Source organism: Parasteatoda tepidariorum, chromosome 6 (assembly GCF_982258835.1).
Source record: "Parasteatoda tepidariorum strain Cologne lab strain chromosome 6, Ptep-v5.0, whole genome shotgun sequence".
Lineage (NCBI taxonomy): Eukaryota > Metazoa > Arthropoda > Arachnida > Araneae > Theridiidae > Parasteatoda > Parasteatoda tepidariorum.
The window spans coordinates 61216299-61228881 of NC_141760.1; the positions used below are offsets into that span (position 1 = coordinate 61216299).

At 30.8% G+C, this 12583-nt stretch overlaps 1 protein-coding gene across 3 annotated transcripts in view; it reads right to left on the reverse strand.

The window, feature by feature from the left end:
* Positions 1–6492, reverse strand: part of Nipped-A (Transcription-associated protein Nipped-A) — a 103141-nt gene extending 96649 nt beyond the window's left edge. For all 3 annotated transcript variants that reach the window (XM_043043108.3, XM_043043107.3, XM_087165943.1), the window contains exons 1-4: positions 6335–6492; positions 3085–3249; positions 2466–2515; positions 459–569 (exon numbers count right to left, since the gene is read on the reverse strand). In XM_043043108.3, the coding sequence (XP_042899042.1) occupies positions 459–569; positions 2466–2515; positions 3085–3190 (267 nt within the window). In that variant the 5' untranslated portion in view covers positions 3191–3249; positions 6335–6492. The remainder of the gene's footprint in view (positions 1–458; positions 570–2465; positions 2516–3084; positions 3250–6334) is intronic.
* Between the last annotated feature and the right edge of the window lie 6091 nt (positions 6493–12583).

Below are 12583 nucleotides of genomic sequence, written 5' to 3' on the forward strand. Positions count from 1 at the left end.
GGACGAATACGGATAAAATACTCAGGAACATCAAGAAATAAAATAATAGGAATAATCAAATAAAATAATCAGGAACATCAAGATTATCAGGACAATTACTAATCCTGATTTAATCTAATTTTTAAGACATTAAAATGAGGTTGATTTCATACTCACACACCGTAACCTACAGACATTTGTAACGATGGGATTATTTGTTTAAATACGGTTCAAATTTTGTTATCTTAAACCCATATTAATGACTATTAACTGTGTTCAATAAGCTCATTAGTTATGTAAACTAATAATGACAACACATGGGGCAAAAAATACAAAAGAGTAACAAAAAAAATTTAGATTGGCTAAGTTCATAAAAAATAACACAGGATATATATATATATATATATATATATATATATTTGAAATGTGTACATCAAATTATGCAAAATGATCCATTGGCATGACATGAAAATACATACATGTGTGGTTTTTTCTGCAATGAATTGTGGTTCTCCATCTCCTAAAATTCTGATGAAAATTTTTATAGCATGATCCAAAAATGAAGGATATTGTGGATTACTAACAATAGTCTGAAAAAATAAAAAAATACTTTAATTACAAAATTATAACACAAATATTTTATTTAAATATTATTCGTTTTATTATTGTTAGTTAAACATCTATTCAAATTCTTTTATTTTTATTTGTTATTTAAAAAAAAAAATATTCTTATAAACATAGCATGCTTGATTTCAATGGTGTGCCTCTAGTCTTTAAGTTTCAAATTCAAAATGTGATGTATCAAAATAAATATAAAAAAATTTCATTAGAGTAATAAAACTAATAACATGTTTATCATTAATAGTCAATAATACTAATATAGGAGAGAGGATAAATAGTGATTTTATGTCTCAGCCTGCTTAAACAGTTTTTAAAAAGCTTTTGAGCAAAACATATCACTTAAATGCTCTTTAATTCTTAGAATTTAAATTCTTATTTGTCATTCAGGGGAACTTGCATGCGTTGGGAAATCGCAGAATGTTGATTATTTTAAATAGTCTACATCTTAAAACTGTCTGAAATTAATTCAGAATTAAAAAAACTGACCTGAATTCTAAAAAAATTTAACTTAAAATTAGCCCAAAACGAAACTACTTTATTTTTTCAATAACTTTTGAAGTAAATTCATTTTTCTTCATTTATACTGGTTCATTTTTACTAATATTTATCTATATATAAAAGTCTGAACTATTTTGAAAGTTTTCATTTCATGAGTTGATCCCAATTAGAGGGAATGGAATGAATGGTATTTGACCTGGAATTTTTAAGTTTTTAGGTAAATAAAATTTTTTTAAAAATTCTTTTTTATTATTAACTTCTAAAATATTTTTTTGAATTTTTTTTTTTTTGGAAGGAATGTAAATAATGCTAAACCCCTATCATTTTTCATTTTAAGTTTGATAATTTTTTCTTCTAGATAAAATTTATTAATTATTTTTAACTTTAAAAGAAACCTGTACACCACAGTTCTCTAAGAATAAAATCCTTTCATTTTAAAGAATGAAAATAATAAAAAAAAGAAAGAAAGTGATCTGAACAGCATTTCATAAACATTTTAATTCAGTAAAATGAATTATTCATTCAGAGAAGCTTATCAATCAGAAAAACAATCTTATAGAATTAAATTATAATTAAGTAACTAACTGTAAAATGGTCTTCGCAACAGTATAATACAGTAGTTGCGATTTGATTTTTTATCGCGTTTGATATCTTTGCACCAAATTTGTCTTTTTTCTGCTTTTGGTACACTAAAAAATAATTTATTTAGCGTATTTAACATAAAACTATTGCAACATGGTATAATGCAACACATGCTTTCACCGTTTCGCAACATGATGGGAGTCATGGTAGTACTATACTATGACATCATCAGATGGGAAACCTAGCAGCGATTCAGGGGGCATGGCTAATCGAGCAATTTTAACTATTAATTACAAAATAACTAGTTATTGCACTGGTCTGAAATCGGTGTCTATCTTTATAAAGTGGCATGATGTTTCATTTTAAAACAGAAAAAAAAGCATGCAGGTTAGTCATTAAATTCAATGATCTTCATGCAATTGGTGCTAAAGCATGAATTTCTAAATAAATAAGTTTATTAGTACATGGGAAACTAAACTGCCAATTGCATTTAATATAAAAGAAAAAATAATTGGTAAAAAAGTTAAAAATTAAACCAAAAAATATGAGGCAAATTTAAATATCTAGAAATGGGGAGGGGTTTAAAAGGTTCCTGTAATTCAGTAGTCAAAATTAAATTGAATGCTGAGCATAACGGCACAATGACTTTAAAATAGTGGTATATATAATCTGAGAAATTATGAAAAATGAGCTGTCATCTCTGAAACTGAAAAAAAAATATTTCGAATTTCCCATAAAATGACATTATAAATACAGCATTTTGCAATATTAAATTAAAACCTTACTTCAAGCTCTCCACTTAATTCCTGCAAAGCTTTCAATTTACTTTCATCCTCTAAAAAGAAAAGAAAAAGTAAAGTTTTGCAATTTAAAAATCAATAGGAAAAGTGAATTAATGAAAGATAAATAAATAAAAAATAAAATAAGCTATAACTACAGGTTACTACAATAAATGCATAAAATATATTTGATTAAGGTTTTGCTTTAAAAAGAAATGTGGCTATGATTAAATTAAAAATGAGATGTAAAAATATATAAGTATGATTTTTGATCAGAAGCAAATAAATACAATGATTTATTTATAGATGTATAGTTATCTTTAAAATGAGACCAAAAAAAATTTTGAAGAATGATTTTGTATTTGATGTAGATAAGTAAGATTTATTTATAAGTATATTACTTTGGTTATTTTATTTTTTTATGAATATCAATGTATGAGAATTGTAAACATTACCAAAATAAAAAAAACCAGAGCCATAAGTATATAGTTATTCATTAAGTACTACAATTATAACTATATCTATTACTAAATACGTTATCTCAAATACTATATTGCTATGAGAAATTTTTAAGTGAAAATAAATTCTGATTTTTTAATTCACAATGACTAATTATTAAACTTACTTGCAACAGGATCTTGGAGCATTGATACATATGAGCGGTAAGTATTCATAACGGCAACAGGATCATTAATGGGTGCTGATACACTCATTACTGGTATCCTTGCCATACTTAAGGACTCCAGAAAAAGCTATTCAATGATAAAACTCACCTCCAATTTTAACAATTCTAAAAATAAAAAAAATTACATATTTTTAAGAATTTAAATAAATTGTAAGGACTGCAATTATTCACAGGCAAAATTAGTAAACATGTAATAGAAATTTATAAAAAACAGTGATTCTGTTTTATAAGAACAAGAAATGTTATATCAGAGTTTTCACTAAACACCACTTAAAGCTTCATTCTCTAGCTGAGTTATATGGTATAAAATAAATACAGTTGATGCTCAATATAATGACTCCTCTGGTCCAAACAAAAGCGAATGAGATAACATGAGGTTGCTATTTCGCGATTATATGTAGTGCAGATATTCACTTAGATTTTATACTAGATACCTTTTTAAAAAAGTAGAGTTTTAAGCATTTTGAGATTTATAATCCAAAATCAAGACAATACATAACTACAAACTCATATTGCTTTAGGAACAGTGGATTTATTTTTGCCTCTTACATGTCGCACTTTCAGATCGAGCTGTTTTAAGATAATTTGACGAAAATAGTGGTGAGTTTGTTTTTAAAATGTTTAGTACAACATATTGCAACACTTTAAACAAAACAAATATATTAATTAGTTCAATGGTCCTTTTAATGGTTAACAAAACAAATTTGCAACTTCATCATCATTGTGTTACAAAATAAAACATTCTGATGCAAGCCAGTGAATTAAATTTGTAAGTTTTGTTATTCGCCAAAACGAAATGAACTTTAATTGTTATAAATCTATTTAAGTTAGAAGAATAGATAGATCTCAAACAGTAAATAACAACAAACAGTCAAAGGCAAAAAGTAAACAATTAGTTTAATAGCACTGTTGAAGAGATAAAAGACAGCAAAACCATGTAAATAAATTTCTACATTAAAAAATTAAAATCAGTCTTTACATTCACATGGACAAATCATCAAATTTGTTTTGGAAATTAAAATAGACGTTTGGTTGCCATTCAATTTCATTAAACTTTTTTAAGCTTAGACAAAATATTTTTTGATGTTAAAAATTTTTATTTTATAATATTTAGACACAGGATTTCAGTCTTAACTTTTTTAGGCCTTTATTGTGAGTACACAAACATATAATTTAAGTATGTTATTATGTATATAGTCTATGTATAAACATATATTGTGTGAATAATTTATGTATACACCTAACCACTGTAGGTGCCTAATCTATCACCCTTAAAAAAAATTGATTGCTTATATAAATTTTTATCTAAAGCATAAGACACTGAGAAAATAATTAAAGAAAGAAACAGCTATTTTTTTTTTAAAGAACAAAATAAGTAACACCTATAGGGAAATAAGATATAAGAAGATAGTTAAGATGTTCACAGACACCTCTTCCATGCAATGCCCTGTGACGTTGCAAGGCAGTGGAGCTGTGACGAAGTTCGTGAAGAGGTACCACATTTGCTCCCCGAAGCAAGTAGCGTTAAGACGTTTCAAAACATAGAGCTTAGCCCAATCCTTGTTGTTTTTTTTTAGAAATTTTTTTTACTCATTATTAGTATGGCCAGTTGTCATTGTCTAGATGATGCCACAAGATGGTTCATAGTTGGAAGACTCGAGGCAGGCCAATCATAGGCTACTTTCTGTAGCGAACTCAGCGTTTCGAGAATAGTGGTGTCTATTATGTGGAAACAGTTCACAAAGACATGGAAAGTGATCCACCGACCTGGTCACAAAAGGACAACAATGCAGTCTCATGACCATTATTTCTGACTCTTAGCCTGCATTTATTCGACTGTGATTCACAAAAATGATCACCTCACATGGTGCAACTGCCAAGAAAGTGCCAAAACTTGACAATTTTTTCAGCGCAGATACTGATGGAGATACTCATACCCGTAGATACTCATATTCTTAAAATCTTTTTAAAAATGGATATTTATTAACAATTTATTAGGTCTTTAATACATATTCTCACAAACACAAAATAACAACTAAGAAAAGCACATGTATACATTCGCAGTGACTTTTTGTTTGCGCCCAGTGAAGCGAAAAGTACCGGTAGTTATACTCCAACAGCCATGAATTTGGTTAGCCTTGATTAGTTTACCCTCACATAAGGTTTAACAATTGTGCAATATTTTCGGGAATAGTTCCGTATCCTGATCTGTTGCGCCAACGACAATCGCCAAGGTGCCAAATGGATTTCAAACTTGCAATTTTTTTAAAAAAAACATGTAGATGTTGGCCCAGGGGTGGCTACGAGTTACACATTTTCAGTTGGTCCCTTTCTGTGGTGTTTTTTTTTTATTTTTAGATTCTCGCGGGCCACTACCCGGAAGTTGCCAAGACTTGGCGATATATTCTGCCACAGATCAGGATATGGAAATCTCTCCATATTTTCACACAGATTAAGTAAGAAAACAGAATTTTATTTACAATTATTAGTTAGGTTTTCATCTAGTAATAATGAGGGAAATATTTCCATATCGTGATCTGTTATGCCGACTGTAATCACCAAGGTAACATATTTATTTTAAACTTGCAAACTAAAAAAAATAAATAAAACAAGTAGAAGTTTGTCTGAGTATGGCTATGAGTTATATCCTTTAAGTAGGCTCCCTTTTAAAATATTTTTCTTTTAATTTCTTGAAGGCCACTGCCTGAAAGCTGCCAAAGCTCGGCATTTATTTAGCTATAGATCACGATACAGAAATCTTCCCATAATGAGCTACTTGATACAGCAAGGTAAAAAAAAATTACTGTAATTAATAAGTGATTAAGGTAATAAAAGTTTAATAGGGTTGCAAAAAACTAAGGTTAACCCATTTTAAAAAGGGAGAAAAAAAAGGAATTAAAAAGATTATAGAAAAACGGTCATTACAGCAACTTTAGACTCATTGAACTTGTATAATTATAAAGATAAAGCAACTGCATTTATACCGGCACTAGGTTTGATAAACTTCCACGACTCAAATGAAAAAAAATGTTACACAAAATTATTTTCTTCGAAAATTATTAGTTGCATTTAAATGTGCAATGCAAAATTGCTGAGCTTTTAAATAAATAATTCTAAACATGATTATGTTGAAAAATTAAGAAAACGTTATTGCGCTTATTACTATGAGAAATAAAAAAAAAGAACTCACACCATTCTTAATTAGCATTAACTAATGCTGATGCACATACTTTAATATTTCAAACTATTTTCATTAAATAATTAAGGGTATGCTTAGTAAAATGTTCATCTCAGTCTCTTGTTTGTTTGCGAACTGATTTCATTATTATATAAAGGATCCGGCTACCTATTTCTGCTAATGTTGCTAACCAGTTCAATGGAAATCTTAAATTTGTAAAGAGCCGTTATTACTGCATGCAAAAGTGAATCTCAAAAGCGAGTTTTTCGCTAGTGAGTATTCGCTCAAAATTTTCACCAATATCGTGAGAAAGAAAATCTTATTCGCACACAGTGTTGCGAAGGCGAACAACTGGACCACCTGCACGAACTTCGAGCTTCGCAGTTCTACATTGTTCCTCACCCTTTATCTGCAGGAGCTTACCGCTTCGTGACTCCTTGTTAGTTCGGGTTGCTTTCGGCAGCATTGCTGCAAAAGATTATTCACACTGAATACGAAAAATTCAAATATGTGAATGGTCCAAATTTTAGAACCATCTGAATTCTCAGCATTAGAATTTTAAGTTCAAGTTGAAGGGTTAAAATTTTTTTCAGACTCAAGCAGTTCATCTGCCCAAAGAAACTCATCGATTCAAGGTTCTACATAGTCGTCCACCACCATGAATTCACCTCTTTACTGTTTAATGGAATAAAAGCAGGAAATGGCTATGCTGCGCTAAGTACACGCGTATAATTTGAGGATGCATGTTATCTAGCATAACTGTTGAATGGTTTAATTACCTTGATGGTTGCAAAATATCAAAATTGAGCCTTTTTGTTTTTTTTCCCTTTGCCTCGTAAGAAGCACATAATTTATTTAGCGATATCTATCTTGGCAAAAGCGTGCTATTTAACATTTATGGCGTAATTGGGCTAATTATAAAAACCTGAAAGTAAACATCTTTTAGTTTTTCTTATTCTCCCATAAAGAACACGTGGTCCAAATTTGAGTATTTATTTAATATTTAGCATTAATTACAATAACTAATAAAAATAAATAATTAATACCTATTACCAACTTCAGTATATTTTATTTTCATCTTTGTCTTATTATCACCGCTACAATTACAAAATATCGAATTGAAACTTTTAAAATTTTTCTGTTTACCGCACATTTTAACTTTCTAACTTCCTGGGATGTGAGAAAATTAGGGACGAAAGAGAAAGAGTTTTGCCTTTTATTAAATATCGATATTATAGCATTCGGTATCACACATCATACATTATAATTTTTTCTTTTAATTTTTTTTTAATTTTATTTTCAATGAGCTGCACAATCGGTCTTGCCGATGAGCAGACCTAGTGCGTTCTCCAGAGGTGGTATCCACTCTTTCAGGACCACCACAATGGGTAAGATACCAGAATGGGCTAGATGGCAGCACCGAGACTCAATTTGGATGCTAAAGTGCACTAGGAATTTAATTTTGCCGGAAATGCTAAGAGCCAATAAGGCACTCCAGGAAACTTTTACATGCCGCATAATCACACGACATGGCCGCTGAGGATTTTCTGCATCCCGAAAATTCGGTGTCTGGGCCGGGGATCGAACCCGCAGACTTGGGCTCAGAAGGCCGACGCGCCACCCAGCCACTGCATTATACATCATGTATATAGATTTTGACATCATTATAAAATGCTATTTCAGAAAAAAAAAATACAAAATTTGATTGAAATGTTTAAATAATACGACGATTGCGATTTGAATTATTCAAAGCATTCGCGTTTTCTGAGCTATGTACAAACATGATACGCATACACATGTACATTATATGTACATCACGCTAAGAAAAAAAAACTGAACACCAAGAATAACTTTTAATTTAATGATTGGATTTTCACATGGTAAGACTTGATTTTAGTTGTTAAGGACCTGACCTTAAATATGCTAATAAATTAGCTAGACGATAATTAATTAGCTAGAAATTATGAACTCAGACACAAGACGTGCTTTTTCTGAATAAACATACTTTTTCCCCTGATGGATTTGGATTCCTCCTCATCAAAATACGGATATGGGGTAGTAGCAATCTGGAAAATATGCCAGAGAGCGACCGAAAGCTTAAATTAACGTAAACTTTGCGTTTTGCGTATTTCGCCCTATCAGAAAAACTTTTTTAGAGAATCAAAATTTTTTTGCCTGTAATCGTAAAATTCGCTTTTGCTAAGGTAATTCCGCGAAAAAAAATTAATTTTTAATAATTATATATTTTATAATTATTTAATTTATAATAATCGATGGGTTTAAATTGAAAGGTAATAATTGAATTCGTCGGTTTAGGGTTAGCAGCTGAGATTAAAAAAAAATACAAATCTTTTTTTAAAAAAATACCGGAACTTACTTTTTTAAATATTAAAGTAAAAGTATAGCTATAATTATATTCATTTTGTGTTATTTCAAGAACTATTCTATTAACAGGTTTACTAGCTTCTCTTACATTTTTGGAGAAAAATACCCTTGGAAATAATTTTTAAAGAATATGCTCCATCATTCTAATCTTGCGCATGCTTTAAGTAATAAACACTGGTTATCATAAACTAAGGATAAATTATAAAGCAAAACAAATTCCAACAAATATTCGCCTATCTCAATGAAATTTGAAGTTGTTGTTGTCGTAGTCGGCCTTTAAGGCAGTGGGGGTGCGATTGTTCTTGTTTTCCAGTGGCGCCATCTATGGCCAAGAATTCGATTTCTGCCTCACCCATACGTCCCACTCGTTTATAGGGCAGACCCATTCATACATTCATCCTCGGATCGTAATTTTGACCTGAACTAGAGAACGATCAATCTCCAATTCAGTACCACCAGAGGTATTGATTTGTTATGGGAACATGAAGGACTTTGTGCCCCGACCGATTTAAAGTGCACCAGTCACCATTTACTACACGGGGAGTCTTCGGTCGGGTAGATTTGAACTCCCGTTCTCAGAAGAGTTGTTAAGTAAAGCTGCAATAAGTAAATTAGTGAAACTGCAATGAAAAGACGTCATCTGCAATGAGCAAAGAATTTTATGTTTGATCGCAAGCCTGCGAATTTCGCTACGCATCTGAAATTGGAAATAGCCAATTTGTAATAAAGATAACAAAGTATCATTTTTCCAAAGAACTGCGATGGAGATCTACTGGAAGAATAGGGCAGGATAAGATCTGATAGAAGTGACCAGATTGCAAAATGTGAGTCCTTTTGTGGTTCATACATTTTAACAACCATTTCTAACCACAGATTCGTTATCAAGAAGGTTCAGATAAGGACTACAAAATGTTACGACGAGCACCCATGTATAACGTTATGTACACAACAAAGAAATAAAACCGAAACTTCTCTCTTAGTGCAGCAATTGGTGTCAACGTCTATTGTGCTTAGAAGATTTCGCGAAGGTGGTTTGTTCACTAGACGACCAACTATCATATGCCACTCTCGTCACGCTATAGAAAGGAACGTTTGAGGAGGGAGCAGTAACATATCCACTGGACCGCTGAACAATGGAGAGTCATTCTCTTTACAGATGCGCTCAGGTTTAGCCTCCAAAGCGATAGTAAGCGTTGTTTGATTTGGAGAGAACCTGGAACTCTTTGGGTGGACGTATAAATCTGCATGTCTTTCCACGTAGTAACGAGAATGCTTACGTCGTAAGCATTCTCGTTACTAACGTGTATCGATGACATCCTTGATGTTTATGTGTACTCATTTGATGTTGCAATAGGTGATTATTTCCTGAAACAGGACTATAAAGCAACGTCTCACGGGCTCGCATCGTGGTTGATTACCTTCAGCAGCAAACAATTCAGTGCATGGAGTTGTCAGCTCGATCCCCAGACTTGAATCCTATCGAGCATGTTTGAGATGTTTTAGAAAGATGAACGCTGCACTTGAATCTTCCTCTTCAGACTCTTGCAACTGCTTTGCAAGAACAATGGCTTGCACTTCGAACGGAACTAGTAAATCGCAGTATGTGCCGTATTGCTGCTAGAGTATCACACTCCATACTGAAGGTCCTTTTTCTATTCCAAACTGTCGCATCTGATTTATACATTTCATACATATGATAATTTCTGTGTCACCATAATTCTCCGGTAAATTTTTTTTAATATTATTTTATACATTATTATGTGCACTAGTTTCATTTAACTCTGAGAGTATACGTAACTTTTTGAGTTATGGCCATTTTTCCTTAATTAATGATAACCAGTGAACATAAATTTTTTCCATCATGGGGTGAGACATCTGACCCAGTAAGACCCTGTTTCCTCGATAATAATAAGAAAAATTATAAATCAAATGCGATAAATTGAGCGCGATATAATTCAAGAATTTAAAATTAAAAGCAATAGTTTTTATCATACTTTTTCACAGTTGGAAGGAGATTGATGCCCCGTGTGGTAGAATCGCAGCGACACTGTCGCAGAACGTTTAAGAGTTCATGCAGAAATATTTTTCTTTTGAAAGGTAAAAAATTCTACTTTCCCTTTCTACAGAAATTTACAACGCTATCTTCGTAAAATTTACGTAATATTTGAATCATGCATTTATATAATCACTTTTGAATGCGCGCAATTTATGTCGGTAGTATCGTAATTTAATGTAATGTTTTGCATTTTCGGCAGTTATTGATTTTCACGTGGTTTTTATACACCACGATATATTTCAAACCATATGGAAAATTCAAATCGTGCATTTGAGTATTTACTTTTTAAGGCAATAATTCTATCAGCAGTTATTGCTATTGATTTCTCCATAGTTTTTAAATTTGATGTTTTTTTTTTTATTATCTGAAATTGCTTATTATAACAGCCTATTCTCGAAACGAAGCATTTGAGGAGTCCGATTCGAGTGATTTTGGAAATTACTGTTACTGATTTCATGATTTTTAATTATGTTTTTTATTGTGATGATTCTTTACAAAATACGAAGAAGGAAATAATTTGTGCCCAACAAAATGCGAGAATATCCCTCATAATATTAGAATAAAAAATTATTACATGCTCAATTAAGAACAAATTATACTGTTTTTTCTTCGTAAACACAGCGCTTTTGTTATTTTAAATTAGTAACATATAAGTTTGTTATTATTAAAAGTATCTTTCTGAAAGATATTAGTGCTAGAGAGTTTTGTCGCAGATAGCTCGAAAAAATTCTACCACAGGGATTTTAGGAAACACGCCCGCCGAGAACTCGTTTAGATTAAAGAATTTGAAAATAAAGACTAATAAAATATATTTATAACGAATAAGAAAAAATATTTATAAGAGAAAGTACATAACATAAGTTTACATACTTTTGAAATGATTTTTGCGATTGTAAAAAACGGAAAACTTTTTTTAAACTTATTTATTAATTTATAGCCACTTTTTAAGTTTTTGCCACAGAATACATAAAACACATTAGACCTCCGCTGTGAAATTGAAAAAAACAACGTAAGTGCTTCATGATTGATTCCGTGAAAAGTGGCTCGACAACTTTTCCTTCATTTAGCAATTGCTAATGCTATGAACGCTGAATTAGAATTTTAAAAAACTAAAATAAAAAAATGTTTGATTTTTTTTCTTTTTGCAATATGTACCATATAAATACTTACCATATAAAGATGCCAAATATATAAAAATCTCAATTTTGAATTTTTTGACTCTTACGTTGATTTTTCAATTGCACGGTAGCATACCTTCAATAGGTCAATTTTTTGTTTTATTTTCATTGGCTCTTCTGACAATTGTAAATAACCAATGACTGACGCGGACTTGGACTAGTTTACTGAAATAAGGTTTATGGCTCTCAGAGTCTTGATGAAATATTTATAAGCTCTTTTACTACTTTTAAACAAACGTTTGGTAATAAATGGAAAATTTATAAGGTATTAAAAATTGCAGGGAGAGTGATATACTTCTGATTGATGCTTTTCTTTTTTGAGGCTAAATGTTGTTTGACTATTGCAAACAAAAGTAATTTGTCTTTTGCAAGCAATAATCAAATGACTTTTGTTTGCAAAATCTTTCTTAACTTTTGTTTTCGATTTTTCTTTCTTTAGTTGTGTTTTACTTACAAATCTTTTTTATTAAGGGAGATTTACTCATTTAAACGTAATGAGAAAAATCCACGTAAAATGAAAAAAACTTTTAAATATAACTATCTCTGTTATAAAAAAAAATTCATAAGTATATCGTAGCCGTTTTTCATGCATTTTACAACACAAGAAACTAGGAAATAGGTTTTATTAGCCAATAATCGACA